Genomic DNA, 23,599 nt, shown 5'->3' with positions numbered 1-23,599 from the left:
CCCCCCCCCCCCCCCCCCGCGTGTACCACCCCACCCAGCAAAGCTCAGTGTTTCCCTGCTAGGATGCACATTTTCACCTAATTGCCACCTGATGTCCAAACCCAGAAACAATGCCTGGAGCATATAATTGCTCAATAAACGTATTTTTCTTTTTCCTCACCTCCCTCCACAGGGTTTCTCTGTGCAGCCCTGGCTGTCCTAGAACTTGCTTTGTAGACCAAGTTGGCCTCAAACTCAGAGATCTGCCTCTGCCAGGATCAAAGATATTTTTGTGTGTGAAGTAAAACACAAGGCTAATTTGTAGGAGGAAGACCCTCAGCGTCCCCTCCGCCCCCATTTCCCCCCCCCCACACCATTCAGGCTTGTGGCCCTCCCCACCCCACCTAAGAGCTGCAGGGCATTTTCCGCACCCAGGTGATGGGGCGGGGCCAGGCAGGGTAGAGAAGTGTAAATTTGTCTCTCTAGTCGGGGAGAAAGTGGAAGTTTTCCCCATCCGATAACTACAAAGCATCTTCTTTGAGGAAGTAGACATAAATATCAAAACTCTTACAGGGGTGGTAAACTCAGTGGAAGCTGCCTAGGTAACCACAAAGCTGTGGAAGGAATTTTGGAGCCTGAAGCCAGACTGGAGGGGGCAGAGTCGCAGAGAAAGCTGTGGACCCTCCTCCTCCCAGCAATCTTTTGGCTTCCTCCATTCAGGAAATAACCTTCAGCCTGCTATCTTTCACTCTCTGACCCTTCCTGACTTTCTGTTCCAGTAGGATTGTAGGGTTGCCAGAGAAATGCCAGACTCGGGGTGAGCTGCAATTTCAGATAAACAATGAATACTATTTTTAGGGTAAGTATTCCAAAATGTTGCCTGGGACAATGGAGACATACTTACACAAAATGAAATTATTTGTTATTTTGAGTTTTGTCTGTTTGTTTGGATTTTATCATTTTGTTTTGAGATAGTTTGATAGGTAGCCTAGTCTAGCTTGAACTGGCTTTGTAAGTATAGGGTGACCTTGAACTCCTAGACTTTTCTGCCTCTGTCTGCTGGGGTCACAGATGTGGGTCACCTAGCTAGTTCTCTAACCATGGATTTTAACCAAGAGTCTTGCTTTTCCAAAGCCTGCAGCCCTGTAGCCCTGCAGCCTTGCCCCAGGGCACAGCAAAAGCCCCACTAGTTTCGTTATGCTGCGGAGGCATACACACACACACACACACACACACACACACACACACACACTGCCTGCCAAACCTTGCAGGCTGCAAAACTCACATGGGATATATAGCAAAGAAAGACCAAAACTAAGCAAAAGAATTGTGCTTTTTCTGGTAAGTTCTTTTTAGGAGAGGAGACTTCCTAAAAAGAGGTCTACGGGTGATGGGAACTTGGGGTACACTGAAAGATCGGGGTTGTCAGTGGAACTAGACCAGTCCTCCTATATAATTTCCTATATATAATTTCCATCCAAATTATACCTCGCTATACAAATAATATGCATACTGCATGTGTGAGTGGTGTGTATTCGTTGTTCGTTAAATGCATTTTATTGTGTGTGGCGTATGCATGTGCGTGTTGGGGTGTGCACTTACCTCTGGGTTGATGTCCAGTGTCTTCCTCTGCTACCCCCCTCCAGACAGACAGACACACACACCTTTTTGGAGACCGGTTTCATTGTTTTGGCCCATCTCCACATACATAACCAGCCATGGATTTACAGGCATACAGCACCATAACTGACTTTCATGGGAGCTGCTGATCTAAACTCAGCTCTGTGCAGGAAAAAAAAACCCTCCCATGGGTTTTTAAAGTTGACTCCAGCGGTGGGAAGACGGCACGGCTGGTACAGTGTTTGCAAGCACAAGGGTCTGGGTTTAACCCCAGTGCTGGGGAGGTGGAGACAGGTCCTTGGGACTAGCGGCTCTGCAGCCTAGCCTAGCCTATTCTACGTGTTCTTGCCTAAATGTTGCTCTGGGCAAGGGTGGGGTGTGTGGGAGATACTAACGGTGAGTAGAGGTGCTAGTGCTGGGCTCAGGAGCTACTCCTGGGGTTCAGCCTCTACCTCACCTGGTGTCTAGCTGTGCTTTTTCACTGTAATTCTTGTCCGTGAGTCTGAGGCGGTGGCACATACCTGCCTGTAATCAGCACTCAGCACTCGGGAGGCAGGAGGACCATGAATCCTAGAAGCCAGTGGAGGTGGCATGTGGCAAGCAGTCACCCACACACATGCACAATACACACAAATAGATGTAATGAAAAGCAATTTAACGCCGGGCAATGGTGGCGCACGCCTTTAATCCCAGCACTCGGGAGGCAGAGGCACGCGGATCTCTGTGAGTTCGAGACCAGCCTGGTCTATAGAGCTAGTTCTAGGACAGGCTCCAAAGTCATAGAGAAACCCTGTCTAGAAAAACCAAAAAAAAAAAAAAAAAAAGGCAATTTAAAGATAGTTGAATCAGGCAATGGTGGCGTGCACCTTTAACCCAGCACTCGAGAGGCAGAGGCAGGCGGATCTCTGTGAGTTTGAGGCCAGCCTGGTCTGCAGACAGTTCCAGTACAGCCAGAGTTATACAGTGAGGTCCTGTCTCAGGAAAAAAAAAAAAAAAAAAAAAAACAAAAACCAAAGAAAATCAAAAGGGGAAAGTGTCAACAAGCTGTGAAAAACACTTAGAGGTGAGTTAATGAGCGGCTATTAGCACAAGATAAGCACTTTAAACAGAGGCGCTCTCCTACCCAGCAGCCTTTGTGTTAGCAGGAAGTGGACTGTGGAACCACAAAAATCCAGGTAGCTGCTCCTGGAATGGAAAGCTACTGAATGGTTTGGTTTTGTTTTCTTTTGTTGAGATTGGGTCTCACGGCGTAGCTCTGGCTGGCCCAGCACTTGCTCTGTCTCCTGAATGCTTGGAATTAAAGGTGTACATCACCGCGTAGCTCTGGCTGGCCCAGCACTTGCTCTGTCTCCTGAATGCTTGGAATTAAAGGTGTACATCACCACAACCTGGCTAACTGAACTTGAAACCCTCTTCAAATCGCACTAATCAACTGCTTTGTTGCCAGAGGCCAACTTGCAGTCTGTTCCCCTTCCTATAAATGGGTTCAGGGGACTGATCTCAGGTAGTCAGGCTTGGTGGCCAGTGCCTTTATCCACAGAGCCATCTGGCCACCCCCACCCCCCAGTGTTTTGTTTTGTTTTGTTTTCCCTTCAGACTGAGTCTCACTCACTCAGTCAAATACTGAGTCAAATACTGCCTTCTGAGTGCAGGGATTTTGGTTGTGTGCCACTCAGCCCGGTTTCTGTTGCGTTTTTTCGTGGGTGGGACAGGAGGAGCTAAATCCCCAACCTAGCAAACTGTAACTACCCTGTGGGATTAAGACTTCACACCCTAACCAGGCAGTGGAGGTGCACACCTTTATTCCAGCACTCGGGAAACGGAGGCAGGTGGATCTCTGGGAGTTCGAGGCTAGCCTGGTCTACAAAGTGAGTTCTAGGACAGTCACAGCTGTTACAAAAAGAAACCATGTCTCGAAAAATCAAGAGAAACAAAATAAAACAAAACGACTTCACCCCTTTCTCAAGTGCAGCAGTGCACCACAGAATGAGGTCTAACAGGGACTGGATATATGATGTGGGCCCAGAAAAATCGTTGTTTCTTTAAGGTGGGGGGACTTTATAGCCCAGGCTGGCCTCGGACTTGCTGTGCTGCTGAGATAATTCCCCTTCTCCTGAACGACAGTTCCTAGAAAGAAGTTCCGCGTTCACCAGACCTTTGAGCAGGCTGATTAACTGACAGAACTTCAAGACCGCGTAGAGGCTGGACCGCTGCCAGCCCAGAGCCTAATTACAATTTCTCTGGTTTTATCTTCATCCCCCCCCCCCAAGCAGCCCATCCCTTGTTATCTCTGTGTCTGATCTAACAATAAACCTTCCTACCAACTCAAAGGCTGAGTGTCCTCAGATAGGCTCGGAGGCCTATAGACAGCTGAGGTGTCTACATTTTGCCATAACTGCCTACTTACTTTTTCCCACAATGCATTTGAAAAATGCCTTAACTTGGGACTTTTTTGCGTTCTACGAGTATAAAGACTCCATCAAGTTTTGTGTGATACACTGTTATTCCCAGCACTCAAGAGGCTGATGCAGGCGGGTCTATATGAGTTCTACAGATGGCATTCCAAGCCTACACAGAATTTTTATTCCTAAACCTGTGTTCCTTGGCCATGGTCACATATTTGGCTCCTCTTAACCCCTTTGAGGTAACAGTTCTTTTAGTGTTGACATTCCCAAAATATCTGATATTACAGGCTTACTCTACTCCACACCGTTTATGCAGAGGTGGGGTGGAACCCAGGGCTTCTTGCATCCTAAACTGAAGTAAGATTATTTTTATTCCCAGTGACACAGTGATCTGCTAGTGTAAATACCTCGTGAGGATTGCGCAATAATGAAATTCCCTAACCTAATGCGTCTCTGTCAGTCAGTGACACATGGCTGATTCCAAGCAGAGCTTTTGAGTCTCACGTCTGTTTGTGTATTTAAAGTTTCAAACCTGAAAAGGAATTTAGCTTAAAAGCACACAACTGTCAGACAATTATTACCGATTTTCTATGACCAAAAATGCTCGTGTAGGATGAAATTGTTGTAAACATAGCACAGCTGTGTGATACAATATCACTGAAACTATTCTTTTTGTTTTGTTTTGAATTTTTCAAGTAGCTATAGAGCCAGTCCTGGAACTCACTCTGTAGACCAGGCTGGCCTTGAACTCACAGAAATCTGCCTGTCTTTGCCAACAGAGTGCTGGGATTAAAGTCCTGCGCCACCACCGCCCCGAGAAACTGTTCTTTGTTGTTTGTTTTTGTCATGCTGGGGATGAAACCCTTGTCAGCTATGCCCCTGGCCCTAAAGTTGTGCTGAAGTACCAGTTAGTGACAAAAAATAAAACAAAACCACACACACACACACTAAGTGAAATCAGGGTGAGTAATTGCAACACCCGGCAGAGGCACGGCGACAAAGCGCTGGAGGCCAGCCTGAGGTACTTAGCTAGCTCGCCCTTTCCCTCAGAATTAAAACAAACAAACAAAAACAAACAAAAAAAAACCCAAAAACAAACAAAAAAACCCAATACTTTTTAAAGACAAGACTCGCTCTAAAGCCCCTAGCGCTCCGCGCTGGTACACAGACGCTGGCGACGACGCTTAACTCGCTCTTCTTCCTGGGGTGGGGTCTGAAATTGGCGGAAAGAAGTTATTTTCTTCCAGTGAGTTTGGGTTTTGTCCACAGCCGCGAGCTGGCGTTGTTTCCAGCAAATGGGAACCACCCACACCTGGCTGGCGGCTGGGGTCGGGGCGGACCCCCGCGCACCCTCGGCCTCTGGGTAGGGCGGCTCCTCCCCACTGGGCGGCCGAGGGAGGCGGGGCAGGGCACGGAGTCCTAGTGCTGCCTGGCTCAGCCCAGTCCTCGCAGCCTCCGGCGCCCAGGCGGATCTCACGGTTCCGAAGAGCGAAGGCAAGTCAGGGGACTGCGGCCGGCAGAGGTGGGGGCCCGGGACCGGCGGGGACTGGAAGCGGACTGGGGCGACGCTACGCCGGGGCGCCCAAACTTTTCTGGCACTCGCGGCCGGCCCGCCCGCTCCGGTCGTGAGCCCGCGCCAGAGTGGGTTCTTTTCGTTCTGTCATTGCGAGTTCGCTTTCCCTGTGCGCCTGGGGGACATATGGCCCGAACGTAGGGCGCAGCCGCGTGCGGTGCGCAGCCGAGTGCTGACCAGCGTCTTGCAGGGTGCCCCTCAGTGGCTGAGAGGCCTGTCTGTCGCAGGGCGTGTCCCCCACTCCGGGGGGCCCCAGAGTGGCTGTGCTGCGAGTGAGATGGGGGCTGTCATGGCCCTCAGCTGGGAAGAGGGAGGGCGGAAGCCAGCCCGGGGCCTGGCACCCACCTGGAGCTGTTTCTGTGTATCCTGGCACCGCCAGGAGACGAGGATCTCAGTTGGGAGTGGGAGGAGGGAGCCCTAGCACAGTGATTAGAGTGGAAGCCAGTGGGTCAAGCCTTAGGTCTAGAGATGAGTTCATCCCTACCCAAACATGCCCTACCTCCCAGCCCCTGCTCTCTTGTTCTGTGGCTCAGGAGCCACCCAGGAAGTACTTTGACACTCATGAACTTTCTTTGTGTGTGTATGTGTTTCACTCAGTCCAGTGTAGCCTTGAACTTGTTGCAATACTCCTGCCTCAGATTCTTGAGTGCTGGAATAATACAAGTGAAAGCTGTTATGCCTGACTCTTATGACCTCTTTAGGTCTGAGTAAAAACAAAAGAGGGAAATTGGAAAATTGGGTTGGGGAAGTCCTGGGAGTGAGCCAGAGCGAGAGAGAGGGAAGGAAGGCTTTCCCTGCCACCCTGCTGTGGCCTGTGCATGGTATCCACGAGGCTGGGGGTCAACACGAGTACCCTCAGCACAGGCTAAGGGGGGAGAGCTGTCACGGAAGGCCTGTTAGGTGTCTGGTTCTCTGGGACTCTGAAATATTTATCTCAGTGCTGAGCTTTGGTTTCAAAGCCGAGTGCCTTTGGCCTGGCCAGTAGGGTGGCCTGCTGGGCAAGCCAGCTGCTTCTTTGGGCTGCAGTGTCTGCCATGAGAGGCCACAGTACTTCCTTGCCTTGCGCTGTTCTCCTCACCTCTCCAGTCATGGAGACCTGGTCTTGGTTCACAGTTTCAAAGGAAGTGAGACCAATGCTTCAAGGGCCCTGATTTCCTGTCTGACTTCAGGCCCGCTGTTGTAAAACTGGGCAGATCAGAGAGGTAATGACAAGTTAGTTGACAAGCACTCGGAGAAGCGCATGTCATGGGCTAGGGTAATAGGTACTTTGGCTCAGCCTTCTCCTTAAGAATGGGGGACCTTAGCTAGAAGCCATCTTCAGCACAGCACCTCCAACCCCAAGACCTCTCGTGGGGGCGGGGCGGGGCGGGGCTAAGAAAGCAGAAGCACCTGGAGTGTAGTGTGGTACAATTTGTGCCAGGGACGGAAGCAAGAGTGGTGGGCTCAAGACCAGCTGAAGCTACAGGGGAAGACCCTACTTCACAAAACAACAGTAACAGCACTGAGGCACCGCACCTCATAGCACTTAGATGACTAAGGCAGAAGGAGGACCACAAGCCGGGCTCTGGGCTCCAGAGTGAAACCTTGTCTCAACCAGCCACAGTGACATGCATTATCTTTAGAGTGCCCACCTTCGGTTCTCCTGGGGATGCTAAGACCCTTCCAGCCCTAGCCTGAGCTGTGGGGACTGGTTTTGAAGTAGGAGCAAGATGCAACCACTGGTCTCTACTTGTTGTGGATTTAATGCATCAGTTAGGGAGGAAGGCGAGGCTTCCTTATGTAGAGTGACCAGTGTGTGTCTATGACACGGGGTGACGTGTGGGGATACTCCTTTCCTGGTCCTGTGCTGGCTAGACATTCCCTCCAGGGAGGTTCCAGGAGCAGCTGGAACTAAGGGCAGGGACAACCCTCCAGAGGACCCTAGCCTAGCACTGGGCTGATTCCTTGAGAACTGGTCCCACTACCCTCAGGTACTTCCTGTGGCCCTAGTTTTGAACTTGGGATCTTAGTGCTAGGATTACAGGTGTACACTGCTCTGCCCATGCTCATGTGTGGTTCTTTTTAAAAACTGTGCATACTTATTTGTGGAAGTGAGTGCTTGCATGTGGAGAGGACCACTTGCAGGATTTGGTCCTCTCACCACGTGGTTGTCAGGCTGGGCAGCAGGTGCCTGTACCTGCTGATCTGCTTAGACCTGCCCCGTTCTTAGTGCAGTTCTCAGGAGCGGGCTGGTGGGAGCATAGGGGTTTAAGAGATGGGAGAGGGAGACAGGTTTTTCTTAGGGTTGGGGCTCTGTGTCATGAACAGGTGGCCTGGGTCAGCATCATGCAGGTTGTGAAGAGTGAGGGCCTTATGGGTGCAATTTAGGAGAGAGTGAGTTAATGTACGGGTCTCATCCATCTAGGGGCATCCAGTATGTAGATTCCTGGGGCGGGGGTATGCCATTCTGCCCTGAAGCTTCCTGTTCTGTAGCCTGCTAATACAGAATTTAACTGGCAGGACTGAAGTGGGTTTTGATTTTTCAGCCCAGGATAATACCCATCTAACAGATGTAAAAATGGAGTCTGGAGGGGCTGGAGAGATGGCTCAGTGGTTAAGAGCACTGACTACTTAACTCTTTCAGAGGTCATGAGTTCAATTCCCAGCAACCACATGGTAGCTCACAACCATCTGTAATGAGATCTGGCGCCCTCTTCTGGCATGTGGGCATGCATGGAGGCAGAATGTTGTATACATAATAAATAAATCTTTAAAAAAAAATGGAGTCTGGAAGTGGGAAGTGACCTACCCAAATCATGTACTGGAGTCGGTGCCAGCCCTGCTCCTAGCATGGAGACTTAGGCACAGGTGGGAAAAGGAATCCATAGCCACTGGGCACTTGGTTCTGCCCATCTACACTACCTCACCCTCAGCCCTGTGCACTCTCACCTGGTGGGATGTCTTCCCCAGCAGTTGTAAAAGCACCCCAAATCAGACAAGAAGTTCAGATCATCTCTGCCATTTGGCTTTCTTGGGCCTTTAGATTCTAACACCACTCCTCCCACCCTACAAATTTCACCTTTTTTTTTTTTTTTGAGATAGGGTCTTGCTGTGTAGCTCAGGCTGGCTTTGAACTTGAAACAATCCCGCTTTAGATTCCTGAGTGGGCATTACAGGTGTGTGCCACTATTCCTGGCTTGCAAATTTAGCATGTTTTTTATTGGCAGAGTGATTTTTTTGGGGAGTGGGGTAGGGTTCGAGACTGGGTTTCTCTGTAGCTTTGGAGCCTGTCCTGGAACTAGCTCTTGTACACCAGGCTGGCCCCGAACTCAGAGATCCACTTGCCTCTGCCTCCCGAGTGCTGGGATTAAAGGTGTGCGTACCACTACCCGGCTGGCAGAGTGTTCTCTTGTGAGCATCAAGAGGTACCTTAGTTGCATTCTGCTTAGTTGCTTAGTAAGTACTGACCTTACCACTCTTAGGTGGTTCTTTTCCTTTCCCCATCCCTCTGTGATTTTTCATTGTGGTCTGTTTAATAGTCCTGTTCTTCTGCTTACCCGTCCCCTCCAACCTGGAGACAGGAGAGACACAAATGGGGTAGGTAGGGCCATTGTGTCAGAAATGGCAGCAGCCCTGTTAATGACTTCCCCCCTTTTTTGTTTTGTTTCTCACTATATATCTCTTAACTGTCCTGGTACCCCTCTGTAGACCAGACTGACCTTGAATTCAGGGATTTGCCTGCCTCTGTCTCCCAAGTGCTGAGCCACTTCGCCTGGCCCCCTTTCCTTATCTGTGTACCCAGGCCACTCTGACTGGTGACGTGGCTGGGATCTCTGAGATTACACTCCTATGATGTAAGATGAGGGTGGCAAAGAGCCTCACGACTGGGCCTTCCCTCACTTTCCTCGACTCAGACAGAGGAATTCTAGAGGTGGGACCTAGGGAGTGGCCTGGAGCCTGGGAGGGAAGACAGGGCTGGGCAGTGTGAACAGGAAGTCAGGAGGGAGTTGGGGAAGGGTGGCTTGTTCTGGCTCCTGTGGCTTTCCTGCTGGGTCAAGCTAAAGGGAAGTTCTAAAGTACTTTTTTTCCCCCTGAGATAGCGACTCACTAACAGTTCCTGGCTGGCCTGGAACTTGCTAGGTGGATCAGGCTGGCCTTGAACTCACAGAAACTAGCCTGCCTCTGCTAGAATTAAAAGGCAAGAAGCCCCATCCATACCTGGCCTTAGAAGTTCCAAATTCTTGGCCAAGAGGGCCTGTCATGGGCTGGAGCGCTTAAATTTCCTGGTTCCAGCTGACACTTCAATGTTTGGACCCCTCTACTTCACCTCTTAGTCCGTAGGCCAGGGTACCCTAAGAGTATGAAATTGATTCTGGGTTCCTTTTCCCCGTAATCCAGCCTGATGGCTGGTTTAGATGCTCTTGGTCGCTTCCTTTCTTCTGTGTCCCCATGGCTCTATGCTGGGGTGGGAGGTGTTCTCTTGGGGAGAAGGAGAGAAGAAGCTAGGCATGAAGAGGAGACCTGGGGTGGGGGTGGGGCTTCCTGAGATTCTCGCTGAGCAATTCTTTCCATTCTGGTCTGGGCATGAGTTCCTGGCTTTCAGGAGGGCACGCTGCCTGGACCAGTCAGCTGCTCTTCTCTGCCCTTCCCTCCAACACACACTCTGCTGTAACCCCAGTAGCTCAGCCTTCTTTCTACAGATTCCAGAGTCCTAACATTTCATATGGCCCAGGAGAGCCAGAGCCAGAATCTGACCTCAGTAGGCCAGGTACAGAGTTGGCCCCTGACACAACCCGGGGGCTAGCAGGGAACAGCGTCCCCAGATTCTACATTGAAAACCTTGGCCACCAACAAATCCTGCTGTTGGGGCCCAATACACACTCCTGCGGCCACCATGACTGAGTCAGGGAGAAGCTCTGGTACTTTCCTGAGATAGGATGGATTACCTGCGAGAGATACAAGCTGAGACACAGAGCTGCCAGGATGGGACAAAGTCTGGACACTTGGATCACAAGCTGGCATTTGCTCACAGAGAAGCTGGGTCTAACTTAGGCGAATGCTCGCGGGTCTCTGTAGCCCTCACAGGCCCTGGATGAGCTCAGAAGACCTGAGTTCTTAGCTTCCGGTCTCCTGGGCTCTTCTGTCCTTACCCTCCCACCTTTTGTTGTTTTCTAGTCCCCATGCCTCAGTTTGGCGAGGACACTGGCTGGCCACTTCCCTAGGGTGGTAGGCTCCTCATGGAGGCCGGGCAGGAGCTGGGGCCTGCATAGAAGCCAAGTTGGGGGTTCTGGGTGTCAGAGGTTCTTGCTGATCTGACAGGTGTTGTCCTTGCCGTGACTCTGGTGAGTGTGGCAAAGGCTGGCAACTTCCTGGCTGGTACCAACACAAAGGGTTGACTCTCCTGCACCCAAGGTCAGACGGCCAGGATTGTGTTGTGGCCTGGGATCAGCTTGTCTTAAGTGGATGGGTGTCCTAGATTCTGACGTTTTGAGTCTCCTCCCTTGTGCTGAAGACTGAGATTGGAGCCCACTGTGGGGAAGGTGAACGGCTGGGTGTCCATTTCTGTGTAAGCCTGCTGTTGTCCCTGCTGCTGAGAGGTCAGGAGAGACAGACTCTCCAAATAAGGGACTCAAACAGAAGGGCACCAGAGTTGGCCTTGGGGGAAGCCTTGACTTCCTGTACCCAGTGGGGTATCCTGGCCAGCCCTCTTTACTCTCCTAAGCCTCAGAGTCTTTATTTGTACTGACTGTGCTCACCTGCTGGGCTACTTTAAGGCATCAGTGAGGTTGCAGCTGAAAAAAGCCAGAAGGACCCTTGCTGAGCCTTGTTCTGAGAGTTCTTTTCATTTTTACAGTTCCTTGGGAGACACCCGCACAGGTGTTGAACCCATTTTCCAGGAGAGGATACTGATGCATAGCAACATCTCTGGGTCAAAGGGGCAGGTAGCTAAGGACTCAGACAATTAATTATACTCGGATCAGCCTGGTCTACTGGCAAATTCCTCTGACCACAAGCACACAGGGCAGGGCCAGGGAGGGCAGGAGGGAGACCATGAGTCAGCAGCTGAGCTACTCTAGACCCTGGAGTCCCGTCCCAGACAGTGAGTCACACTTCACCCCCAGATCACTGCAGCCCCTTGCTATGGGAAGTGTGTGTGTGGGGGGACAGCTGTCTGCCGAGCAAAGGGCAAGCCCTGAAGAGTCTGTTTCCCAAGGTCACAGACAGGGCTCCTGGAGCTGTCTTGGAGCTCACTGAACCACCCCATTTCACATATACCTTGTGAAGGGCCAGGTCATTGTGACAATTGGCTTGGTGGCACTGATGGGACTCTGACGACAGGGCCTTTTATGGCAGTGCCTCTTGGGGCCGTGTAGCCATCGGCCTGCAGCACCACCCCAATGGTGGATGTCAGATAAACCAGGGTTATTGAGATGAGGGCCAGAATGAAATGACAGACACATCTCTTTGTCCTCTTCCTTCCACTAGGATGTCATCCTTTCTGTGGAGTCAGAAGGGGACCCTGGAAGGAGAGGGAGTAGTGGTTAGGGGAAGTAGCCCTTTGCTCCAGAGGGTGGGACAGGAAAACCCTGCTTCTTTTATCTTGTGATTATTCTGTCCTTCCATAGCCTCAGACCTCTCCAAACCAATGGCTGGGTCCTAAATTCACTCTTCACTCCTGGCAGCCATTTCCCCAGGGTTCTGCCCCGCTCACTGCCCGCCCCCCCCCCCCCACTCTGTCAAGAGGGCTTTCTTCTCTCTGCCTTACACATTCTGGCTCTGGGGAGATGAAGAACAGCTTTCCCCAGTGTGACCAGCTCGGAGACCTGGCCTGTTACTCGATACTGACCATGTTCCCTTGTGAATAACTCCTGTTGTCCTGAGAGATGAAGTGAGGGCCCTCTCTCTATCTGATCTCTGAGCTGCACTGGGTGCCCTGAAAGGAGAAGCCGGGACTGCTGTGCTTCCAGCAGCACCCTTAGAGCTTTGGGGGTCTTCCCTGGAAGGCAGGGGTGACTCTGTCATGGGTACACATAGGAACGGGTGGTTCAATGACGGAAATAAGGATAGCTCGTCCTTAGCTTGTCTGTATCCTCATCTCTACCATCTCAGAGGCCCCACGGGCTGTGAAGAAGGTGACCGAGAAGGCCTAGAGAGTAGCAGCATAACACAGGACGTTACCAAGACCTCAGAGTGTCCTTTCAGGGTGTGCTCCTCAACTGTGCATCCATACAGTGGGACGCTTCACCTGAAGTAAGCATAGCATCTGGAGTGCCCTGCTCCTGTCAGACGCACTCCCTCCTCAGATGGCTCTTCTTGACCCTGTCACTGCTGCAGGGAAGAGCCCAGCGACACCCTTTCCAGGGTCTTTCCAGGTCTGTCTACTCCAGACCAGGCCAGTGAAGGGAGCAGCAGGCACAGGCTGCCACAGGCCTCTGTGGCGGGAACCTGAAAGTCCTGTCTCCTGCCTGCCCCGCCCTCCCTCGGGGCCTGGCAGTTCTGGCACAGTGGCAGGCTTGTTTTCCTCCTCTTTCCTGCTCAGCTTCTAGCCTGGCTCCACCCCGTGTCTGGCACTCTAGCCTGCTGCCCCAGCCAGCTGCTGTGGGGGCTGGGCTGACCCCTCCAGAGGGTCCCAGCTGGCCAGCACTGTGACTCACCAGGAAGCTCTGCCAGGGCCCATTCAGCTTCTCCCCTGGTTCTGCTGTCAAGCCACCCGCGGCAAAATTTCCTTAAAGAACAGGGAGTTCCCCTGTGGGGCCGATCTCATCTGTGGTTCTGATGCTCAGCAGTGACGCTGGGTATCTGACTAATCCCCACTCCTACTTCGCTGTGGCTGGGGAACAAGCAGGGCAGGGAAGCGAGGGGGGGGGGGCGGAGAGGCCCTTCCTGGATAAAGGCTGCTGTGAGAGTATAAAAGCCAGGGGCTGGCCCAGTGGGGGGGGGGGGGGGCCCTGTGGGCAGGGAGTGGCATGTGCGACCTAGAGACACAGCCTGTAAGGGAGCAAGGGTGGAGGGAGTGACCAAGAACTCATGACTGCTTGTTTGTTTCCTATTGCAGGTCCCAGAAGCTGGGGTTTCCCCTCAGCCCTTGAGTGGCCATGTCCAATCCCACTGCCCCGCCTCCCTATGAGGACCGCAACCCCCTGTACCCTGGCCCTCCACCTCCTGGGGGCTATGGGCAGCCATCTGTCCTGCCAGGTGGATACCCTGCCTACCCTGCCTACCCCCAACCTGGTTACGGTCACCCTGCTGGCTACCCACAGCCAATGCCTCCCATCCATCCAATGCCCATGAACTACGGTGAGTCCTGGAGTCCTGGAGGGTAGCTGGGTGTGGACAGGACAAGACGAACTTGGGACCCAAGGAGCCCTTACATTCCCTTCCTCCTTCCATCCCCTTTGGTACCCATTTCCTCTGCCTGCCCCACCTTCCCCTTGGCCTCCTGTTCTTCCCTCCAGCCACTTGCTGACCTATGTATTCAGTAAGGACACCGAGGCCATAGGACATATACCAGAACTTACCCCCGGGAAGATAGCTGGGTGAAATGGCTTCCAGGTGGTTGCCTAAGGAACCACTTCTGTTTCTCAACAAGGCTGTTGCCACTGTGTGTGGGTACCACGTCTTCCTTAGGAACCCTAAGCACTTTTTTTTTTAATCTCCTAGAGCTGAATCTCCATCCTTTATATACAGTCTGATTTTTGTCAACAGCCAAAATGTCATGGTTGGTCAGTGAAGGTGAGGTTAGACTATAGTAAGCCTCTTTTCGGGGTGGGGGGTGGATTTTGCATTTCTTTTTGGTATGGGAGATTGAACTCCAGATCATTACAGGCTAAGCATGTATTCTGCCTATGAGCGGTACCCCACCTCATTCTGGGTAGATTTTGGAAAGAGTTCCCAAAGAGGCATCCATGGAATGTTGGTGGCTTGCAGTAGCCTCAGTGTCCCAGAGCCAGTGTGTGGCCAGCTCCTACTGGACACTTGTTCTGAGGCAGACCTTAAGATATCACATACAGGTGACAGTTGCATGTACTATGTATACTGTGGACCTGCTACAGACCGAGACCTTGACTCCTGTGCCCACTGTCTGTGTACGTCTTCCTCCTTTTCTCTGGCCCTCTACCCCAAGGCTACTGCTCTGCCATCCAGTTCTACTCCCTAGATGCCAGCTGCTTCCCTAGATGGTGATGCCACTTTCCCGCCCCCAGTGATGGGGGCTGGGCACAGAGCCTGCAGCAGATGCCTGCTGACAGGACAGCTCTTCCTCACCTAAGCCCAGCTGGGGTTACTCTGAGGGTGCCCAGAGAACTCTAGCTTGATAAAGGAATCTGTGAGTTACAAATGTGTCTTCTGAACAGAGGTACCTGAGCCTTTGTTTGAGACAGGATCAGGGGTTCTTTGAGATGGAGGCCACCTGTCCTAGGTCCCCAGTTGGTTTGACATGATCTGTGTCTGGTCCCAGGCCATGACTATGGTGGGGAGGAGAGAGCAGCAAGTGACAACTTTGGCCATGGAGAATGGGATGACCGGAAAGTCCGACATAACTTCATCCGAAAGGTGAGATGGGGCTGGAGCTTGGGCGGGGGGACTTAGGCACAGGCACACATTCCACATAAACACCTCAGTTACCTGCCTCCTTGTAGTTCTATACCCCGCCTCAGAGAGGATCCCCCTCTTTATGATCCCCTTTGGGATGCTGGAGTCCACCCGGGGAAGTCTACTTGTATTCTGCTCTCCCCTCTCTGCCCACTGTTCCCTAAGACAGCAAGCAGCTGGGAACTGAATGAGCATGCTGTCTCTAAGCCACCACGCATCCCTTCTTTCAGCCCTTTAACAGAGAACCACTCTCAGTACCGAAGCCGGCAAAGCTAGCTAGATGTTGGATAGGAGGAAAGGGGCCAAGAAACAGCTGGAGAGGCCAGTCTGCAGTCAGGGAAGAATCTGTGAGGGCTCAAAAAGTGGAGTCTTCCAAATTACAGTTATTCTTTTATCTTTTCAAGAGAGATTTTATTTTTAATTAAGGTGTATATGTGTTTGTATGTGTGTGTGTGTGGTATCCAAGGAGTCCAGAAGCTAGAGGTACAGGTAGTTGTGAGCTGCCTGATGTGGTTGCTGGGAACTGAACTCAGATTCATGAGCAATATATGCTCTTAACCACTGAGCCCTCTCCCCGGCCAGAGCCTTCCAAACTTCTTATTTTTTTTTAATATTTATTTATTTACTTATTATGTATACATTGTTCTGTCTGTGTGTATGCCTGCAGGCCAGAAGAGAGCACCAGACCTCATTACAGATGGTTGTGAGCCACCATGTGGTTACTGGGAATTGAACTCAGGACCTTTGGAAGAGCAGGCAATGCTCTTAACCGCTGGGCCATCTCTCCAGTCCCCCAAACTTCTAAGAAAAGATCCTGCCCTACAGAACAGGGGTGGGTTGGTGGGTGGGGGCAGGAGCCTTGGCACTAACTATCCTCCAGGGAGAGGCCAGTATGAGATGTGAGTTATATCCCTGGTTGTCTGCTCTAGGTCTACTCCATCATTTCCGTTCAGCTGCTCATCACGGTGGCCATCATTGCTATCTTCACCTTTGTGTGAGTCTCTCCTTTTCCCAACCTGGGTTACCTGCTAGGCTGTCCATGGAAGGATGGCTCTCAGCTGGAGGCAGACAATCCATGGTATGACTTCCTCTTGGTGTCCTGTTTTACAGGGAACCAGTCAGTGCGTTCGTGAGGAATAATGTGGCTGTGTACTACGTGTCCTAGTGAGTGCACGGTGATGGTGTTGCTGCTGCAAGGGGGGTGGGGGCAGGAGGCTGACCAGCTCTGTTCAGGGCAGGGGTTAATATGCCCTAGGAGAGGCCTTCCCAGAAGCTGGTGCCAGTGTCCAGGCGGCAGGGGTTGGGGGGTCACCTGAAGAGGAGTAACATCACAGAATGCTAGAACAGGGCCAGAGCCATGTGTGGTGGTGACATGTGGGTTTCATGGTACAGGCTCTCTTACCCAGTGTCTATGATCACCCTACACTTCCTTCTGGTCCAAACCCTGTTCCAGGCTTCATGATGCCCTGGCTGAGAATCTTGCCCTTACTTTCTACAAAGAAAGTTTGTCAAGAAGCCTAGGCTGCTGAGAGCTGCCCACAGAGGGCTAGAAGCAGGCCCGGGGCAGCTTGGCCTAGAGCTATGTCCCATCTCTTCCCCCAGTGCTGTCTTCTTCGTCACCTACCTGACCCTTGCCTGCTGCCAGGGACCCAGGTGAGTGCTGGGGACTCAGACAAGAGGAGGCAGAGTTGGGACAGGTGTAGAGTATCTTGAGGGGAAAAGGGTTCATGCAGTGGCAAGAGACCTTTGTACGAGGAGGAAGCGGTCACGGTTAGTGCAGTGCGTGACACCTACCTAGCTATCTACTGTCCTCACAAGAGATGTAAGAATCATACATACAAGATAAACAGCATTTCTAGCATTTAACAAACAAGGAAGACAAAAAGGGAGGAGGCAAATGGCTCATTAGGTAAAGGTACTTTCCACCATGCCTGAAGAGCAGAGATCGAGGCTCAAGACCCACATGTGACAAAGGAGTGATTCCTCCACATGTGTCCTGTGATGCATGTGTGTACACACCCATGTAGTAAAATACAAAAGGGAAAGTTCTTCTGTCAGGAAGAACTCGAGGTGCAGAGGCTGAGGAACTGTCCCGGTCACAGAGGCCAGGCTTCGCTGGCTCCACAGGGGGTCTGTCCCAGGTTAGCCTGTGTGAACACTTGGTACTCTCCCTAAGGGAAAGATTGATGGGCCCAAGGCAGGTTAACCAGGGTGTCTCTTCTCTCTCTCTAGGCGCCGGTTCCCATGGAACATCATCCTGCTGACCCTCTTTGTGAGTCTAGAAGGGGAGGGGAGGGCTCTCTCAGAGAGGAGTTGGGGGCACCTTGTGGAAAGATGTCCCTGGTTGTCTATTCCCCTTACCCGGCCCTGTCCTTGTTTTCCTTTGTGGCTGTTCTTTCCAGCACAGCCACATCTACCCCCAGCTCTGGCAGGGCCATAGTGGCCAGTGTTGGGGCTGGACCTCAGAGCCTGACACTTGCTCTTCTTAACTCTTGGCCTTGTTTCTCTCCTTCCCTCAGACTCTGGCTTTGGGCTTTATGACAGGTACCATTTCCAGGTATGTTCAGACATTCCTCTATATTCTTGGGAAGGGAGTCTTGTGACGGGCTGGATGGACTGTGGGCACAGTCCCAGACTTAGGGATTCTACATTCATGACTTATGATTCTGCGCCATTTCAACTCTTCCCTCTCCCCAGTATGTACCAAACCAGAGCTGTCATCATAGCGATGATCATCACTGCTGTGGTATCCATTTCTGTCACCATCTTCTGCTTCCAGACTAAGGTGAGGATGGAGAAGGCCCTTCCCTGGCCACCCTGCCCTTCACACACACACACACACACACACACACACACACACACACACACACACACACACCTGTGGGTTTGGCACTTGGGCAGACCTGGGAGGGCCCAGAACCTTGTGGGCCAGGGGTTTCCCTAGTCTAATGCTGAGCTCTCATGTCTGACCTGGCAAGCTGTCTCCTGTATATGTCCTTAGCATGTCACTGCCCTGCCCCAGGAGCAGTGCTGACTCCCCAACTTGGATGCTGAGGATGGCAGTCATCTGACAGGTCCTCCTCCTCCCTTTCTTCTAGGTGGACTTCACCTCGTGTACAGGCCTCTTCTGTGTCCTGGGGATCGTGCTGATGGTCACTGGGATTGTCACTAGCATTGTGCTGTCATTCAAATATGTGAGTGTCCTGCCATGAGGGCAGGCAGTGAACCCAGCTAGCAGACTTCCTGTAGTGCAGGGGTGGGCTCTGGTTCCCACGCCCCTCCATTGGCTAGTGCCAGCACCAACACAATACCATCCTTTTGGGTTTTTCTCTCAGGTAGATGGTAAGCCGCAGCCCTTTGGGCCCTAGATAGCACCACTGAATTCTACAGGAAATGGCAGGTTAGCTGAGACCAGGTTCTGTGATGCAAAGCTAAAGGACCAAGTCAGGCCTGGATGTAAGGGGCTTTGGGATCACTGGTTCTGATACCTTCTCTCTTCCAGTCAGTCAAAGGGAGTGTATGGGGCTGAAGGGGAAGGGTCAGGATGGGGGGATGCTACCTGCCCCACCGTGGCTGCTCCTGGCCTATGCACAGGCATTTGGCAGTGGTATTGAGCAGGGTGGCAGGCAACTCAAGTTTGCTGAGGGGCCTCTCTAAGCTGTCCCTAAAGTGGATTGCAGGAGCCTGCCCCTCCTGAGCTCGCTCTACTCAGCTGCCGTGTTTTCAAACACTCCTGTACTCTGACTAGCTGAAAGGTGCCGTGACTGGTTTATATGGATATCGTGGCACAGCCTCTGCTCTCTCTGGCAAATAAATCACATTCTCAGTTTCTCCCAGGATCTAGAGGCAGGATAGGAGACCCTGGAGAAGTAGCTTCCCTGATCTCCCTGCTCAGCTGCTGGAGTTCTGAAACTCCAGCTGGGTCTTGAGGGCCTGCTTCTGTTGTGCTTAGCTTGGCTTCCTAATGCCTGTACTGTGCTATTTCACAGATTTACTGGCTCCACATGGTCTATGCTGCTCTGGGGGCCATCTGCTTCACTCTGGTAAGTTTGGTCCCTGTTCTGGGAGGGGAAGTTGGAAGGGTAGAGATGGAATTTAGGCAGCTTGGAAGATGGGACGGGGCCCCGGAAATTGTTCTTTCCTATTTAGAGCTTCTAGAAGTTCCTGGCATCCCTGTTGTCTTTTGTTCACACTCCCTGCTGTGTAACGACAGTGTGTCAGCCTTCTTAGAGAGAAGTGAGCCTCTCAAGGGCAGAGGCTGCGTCACACGACTTCTTAGTGAGTCCCTTAGCAAGCAGGATGGACAGCTCAGCTCTAGGACATTCTGCTGACCAGGGTCCTGGGCACTCATGTCTCATTTCCCTGCAGTTCCTGGCTTACGATACACAGCTGGTCCTGGGGAACCGGAAGCACACCATCAGCCCAGAGGACTACATCACAGGTGCCCTGCAGATCTACACTGATATAGTCTACATCTTCACTTTCGTGCTCCAGCTGGTGGGGAGTCGAGACTGAGAGCTATCCCCTTCACTGGCCTGGCACTCACCCTTTCCTATTGGGCTGGGCCCAGGTCCCTTCTCCCCTCAAGTAATCTGCCCAGTTTCCCCTCTGTCCTGGGGATGGGAGGGCCTCTGGCTGTATTATGTGAGAACCAAGGGTTCTGGAGTTACTGCAACTCCTGTCCTTGGTGGACTCGGTAAGGACCAGACTGAAGTTGTATCTCCTCCCCTTGACCCACAATGAGCATACACCAAACTTTCAGTGTGTGGTGGGGAGAGTGGGGAGCCTGTGAACACAGGAGCTTCAAGGTGAAGAGGCTCACATCCCACCTTGGCCACAGGGTTCTAGGCTAGAGAGCTGGAGCTGTTCGCCTCCTAGATCCAATAAAGCCAGATGCTTTGCCCCCAGCTCATGGGCCACTTACTCCGTCTGAACTCTTTAGGCTTGGCGTCTCTTAGCTCAGGAAGCTAGGGGAGATCTGTGCCCCACAGTTTCCCTGCTCCAACCCCATCCTCCAGTAACATGTATAGATTATTTATCTGGGTTAGGGGAAGACAGTGAGCAAAGTTTATTCAGTATGGGGGCTGAGAACGGCATCCACCTGGCTGGCACTCTGCTCAGACACTCAGAAGACAGAGGGAGGTGAAGGTCAGCAAGTGAGGTGCTTTGTAGGATCCTGAGTGGCTGGAAGGAGTCTAGGAGAAGAGATGGTGGGGATATGGAATGTGCCTTGGGTTCCCCCTCTGGTCTGAGAAACACTAAAGCCTACTCTGGTACCTAGTGACCATCCCTTCTAACACCGGCTCAGTCTGTTCTGAACTCCTGCTGGGAGGTTTTAGACTAGAACCCCCTCTCCAAGCCAGCTACCACTTTCTGTAGAATCCAAGCACCTACAGCTGGTACTGACCACGGTGGAGACAGAAGCCAGTTAGCTTATTAGGTGAGGTGGGAACCTTACTAGCCCAAGGACATAATGAGAGCCATTCTGTCCAGTATTTGATTCTGAATATATCCCAAAGGGACACAACTAGAAATGTAATAAAGTTTTATGTTTGGCATTGAGAACCTGTGTAGCTGTGGCTTTCTTCACTGTAAGGTGGTGGCTGTGGCCAAAGGGTCCACTTCCTTTGCATCTCAGGCTGAGTCTCCAGCCAGTTCTACAGAACCAAACAAATTTTCGTGGAACACTTCTTGGTGATGGGAGAGACAGGCTGCTGAAATGACAAGCTGGCTTGGGGAAGGAGCTCAAATCTGCACATCTGTGTCATGAACCCTCTGTAAAAGCTGCCTAGCTTTAACTTCCCCGGGAAGCTGTGTCTTTATATAACATTTTTTTTTTCCAGGCAGGAAAGGGACTAGGCCACGGGTTTGGAATTTCTCTTGGAAACTAGCTTCTCTTACAAATGAGAAAAATGAAGCCCAGAGTGGCTCACATTTGGATGCTTTTTCATCCATGCCCTGAATGCGGCCTTTGAATTTTGCCTTTTGTTTTTTTGAGGCAAGTTCTCTTTATTCTGTTGTTCTGGCTGTCTTGGAACTATGCAGACCACCCTGGCCTCATACTCAAGAGGTCCACCTGCCTCTTCTTACTGAGTGCTGAGATTAAAGATGTCCATGCCTGACTGATTTGAACTAGTTTAAGGCGACATGGGAACCTGCCTTCCTGACCAGTGGCTCTGAAGGCTTGGGTCTCCACGGCCTGTACCTGCGCTTGTTGCACCTAAGTCTGGTTATTTCACCACCCAGCTGGGAACACAGGTCTTCTTTGAGAGAACAGGGACGAGCAGCCAGCCCCACTCTGCCCCTCCCCTCCCTGGGGCTTACAAATGCAATCCTGCTTCCTTTCCACGCCAGTATTTAATAACTTTATTTGCCTTTGGCTGGTTCTTCTGTGTGGAAGAGGTGGGCGCTGGCAGCAGCTTGAGCATCATGCGCCCTCTGGTGGGCCTCGGGAAATGACCACAATTAGCCACACAGAACTCCAGTCAACAGTCTAGTGCAAGGTTGCAGTGATCCTCACTCAGTTCTGTACACCAGACCCAACTTCAGGGAACTGGGCTTGTTGGGAGGAAACCCTGAATCTCTGGCTCTCATACTCGCCCGTGTTGGAAACCCGCATGTTCTGCCGAGCCTTCATCTGCTTCAAACGGTCCTTGTCCACTTCCTGCTTGGTGAGCACGAAGAAGAGGATACCACAGGGGAAGCCGATGGCCCTAGGGATGGGGAGATGTGCAGCGGGTTTGGGCAGGGACTGAGCCAGAGGAGCTGGAAGAATCAGTCCAGCTGTGCCAAGTGTACAAACGCTCTGGCGATAGCTGTCCTGCTGGCCTTTGTGCTGGCTGCTGCAGGGACCCCACTGATCCGATCCTGCTGCTGCCTGCTTAAGACACTGTGATAGCTCTCTATTATATCCATGCCAACGCTAGGCATGGCACTAAAGGCCCTGTGTGGTCCTGCCTACCTCTTTGTTCCTCTTTATGGCTGATATTCATGGGCCTCTTCACTCCTGCTGGCCGCTGATGTGTGATAGTGTAAGTAGCCCTCTGTGAGTCTGCAAAGTCCCCTCTGCCTAAACTGCCTCACATCCCTTCCCAGACACCTCTTTTTTTTTCTTTTTGGTGCTGCAGACTGAACTTAGGATTTCAAGGGTGCTAAGCATGTCTTAACCTCTAAGGTATATCAATCAGGTCTTTTTCTTAATCTGAGCAACTACAACTCAAAGGGAGGGAGGGTCTTGGTAAGGGTCAAAAGAACATGAAGTCATGACCTAGCGAGAATCCCAGCTCGGAGCCCCTGTTCCCTCCCTGGTGAGATGGAAGTGCAATGTTTACCTCAGAAAGCTTAAAACACTTATATGGCAAAGTTCTGTCACGCCTCAGCCACTTGCTGGAAAAAAATGTTAGTTTCCCTCCATTTTCCTTTCAAGTTGACCAATAATATGTATTAAAGCCAGAATCAGAAGCAAATAAATTCACAGAACCATTTCTAGCTTCTACACAACATAATCTAACACAATTTTAATTAATTACTAAGACTTATCCCAGCTCCCAATAGGAAGGATGAAGCCAATGACCGAAATTCAAACCACATCAGCTCATCTTGCTCCAAAGTAAAGTCACTGTCTCCCCAATGCTACATATTGTCCCATCCCCATCTTCCCTCCCCCACTTTGAGATTCCACTTCTTGAACCCCGAGATTCTCTTCCTTTCCCTTGGCCTCAGCTCACCATCTGCATGCAACTCAAGTGTCTAGGTCCCGACACCCCTCCAGTGCACGCCCCACTGCTAGGCAGAGGGGCAGTTAAAACTCACCAGGCGAGTCCCACAGCTTTCATGGGGTTCTTGCCCCTCTTTCTGGGAATGTATTCCAGCTCAGGAGAGAGGGGGGGCTCAGGCTCCTCCTTGCACTCCGGTGAGCTGTGGCTCTGCAGTGCTCTGGTCCTGTTCTGAGAAGCCTTGTTAGCTGTGGCTCCAGAGAGAATCCCTGTGAATGAAAGAAAGGCAGCTCAGTATAGGATGAGGGAGGGGAGAGATTGCAGTCTGGAGTAACAAGTGCCATGAAGAATCCAAACAGAAATGGGAAAATTGCCATCGAGGTGACACCTCTGGAAGCTACTTCCACGTCACTGCGGGCTCCTCACCCTGGTGCCAGGACAGCGAGCTTCGCTGCTGTTCTTTCTATTCAGAAGATAGGTTGGGAAGGACTGCAGAGAGACTCACCAGAGACATACGTATGAAGGAAATCCGGGGAACCCTTTTAAAACTGCAGGACCTTAGCTATCCCAAAGGATAGCTAACTCCATCCCCTCGTACTATAGAAGAGGAAACTGAAGCCCTGAGAGACGAGCTGCTCCGCACAAGGTCAAACCGCTAATTACCCAGTGCTAGAACTCACGCCTCCAGAAGCCCAGCGCTCTTTCCTCTGCACTGCGGTGAGTATGAAACCCCTGGA

General features: G+C 51.7%; 2 protein-coding genes across 5 annotated transcripts in view; one reads left to right on the top strand and one right to left on the bottom strand.

The window, feature by feature from the left end:
• The window catches only part of Pnkd (PNKD metallo-beta-lactamase domain containing), a 68,092-nt gene that overhangs the window by 44,063 nt on the left and 430 nt on the right, over nucleotides 1-23,599 (bottom strand). Inside the window, exons 2-3 of one of the 2 annotated variants that reach the window (XM_050129563.1) lie at nucleotides 22,960-23,131; nucleotides 21,498-21,860 (exon numbers count right to left, since the gene is read on the bottom strand). In XM_050129563.1, coding sequence (XP_049985520.1) covers nucleotides 21,668-21,860; nucleotides 22,960-23,131 — 365 coding nt within the window. In that variant the 3' untranslated portion in view covers nucleotides 21,498-21,667. Of the gene's footprint in view, nucleotides 1-21,497; nucleotides 21,861-22,959; nucleotides 23,132-23,599 lie in introns of those variants that run through there. The other variant, XM_050129560.1, reaches the window with a different exon arrangement.
• On the top strand, nucleotides 5,351-20,712 carry Tmbim1 (transmembrane BAX inhibitor motif containing 1). 3 transcript variants are annotated; one of them, XM_050129564.1, is made up of 12 exons: nucleotides 5,351-5,498; nucleotides 13,613-13,854; nucleotides 15,014-15,108; nucleotides 16,077-16,141; nucleotides 16,258-16,311; nucleotides 16,750-16,800; nucleotides 17,380-17,419; nucleotides 17,667-17,704; nucleotides 17,845-17,932; nucleotides 18,246-18,341; nucleotides 19,137-19,190; nucleotides 19,516-20,712. In XM_050129564.1, the coding sequence occupies exons 2-12, from the start codon at nucleotides 13,653-13,655 to the stop codon at nucleotides 19,660-19,662; spliced, it is 930 nt and encodes a 309-aa protein (XP_049985521.1). In that variant the 5' UTR covers nucleotides 5,351-5,498; nucleotides 13,613-13,652; the 3' UTR covers nucleotides 19,663-20,712. The 3 variants fall into 3 exon arrangements, with proteins under 3 accessions (XP_049985521.1, XP_049985522.1, XP_049985523.1); XM_050129565.1 differs by having other exon boundaries at nucleotides 5,421-5,526; XM_050129566.1 differs by lacking the exon at nucleotides 5,351-5,498 and adding an exon at nucleotides 12,661-12,807.

The sequence above is a fragment of the Alexandromys fortis genome, unplaced genomic scaffold (assembly GCF_014885135.2).
Source record: "Alexandromys fortis isolate MF-2015 unplaced genomic scaffold, M_Fortis_MF-2015_v1.1 scaffold_319, whole genome shotgun sequence".
Classification (NCBI taxonomy): Eukaryota; Metazoa; Chordata; class Mammalia; order Rodentia; family Cricetidae; genus Alexandromys; species Alexandromys fortis.
The sequence above is the reverse complement of the archived record's forward strand: the minus strand, read 5'-3'. Positions and strand labels throughout refer to the sequence as shown.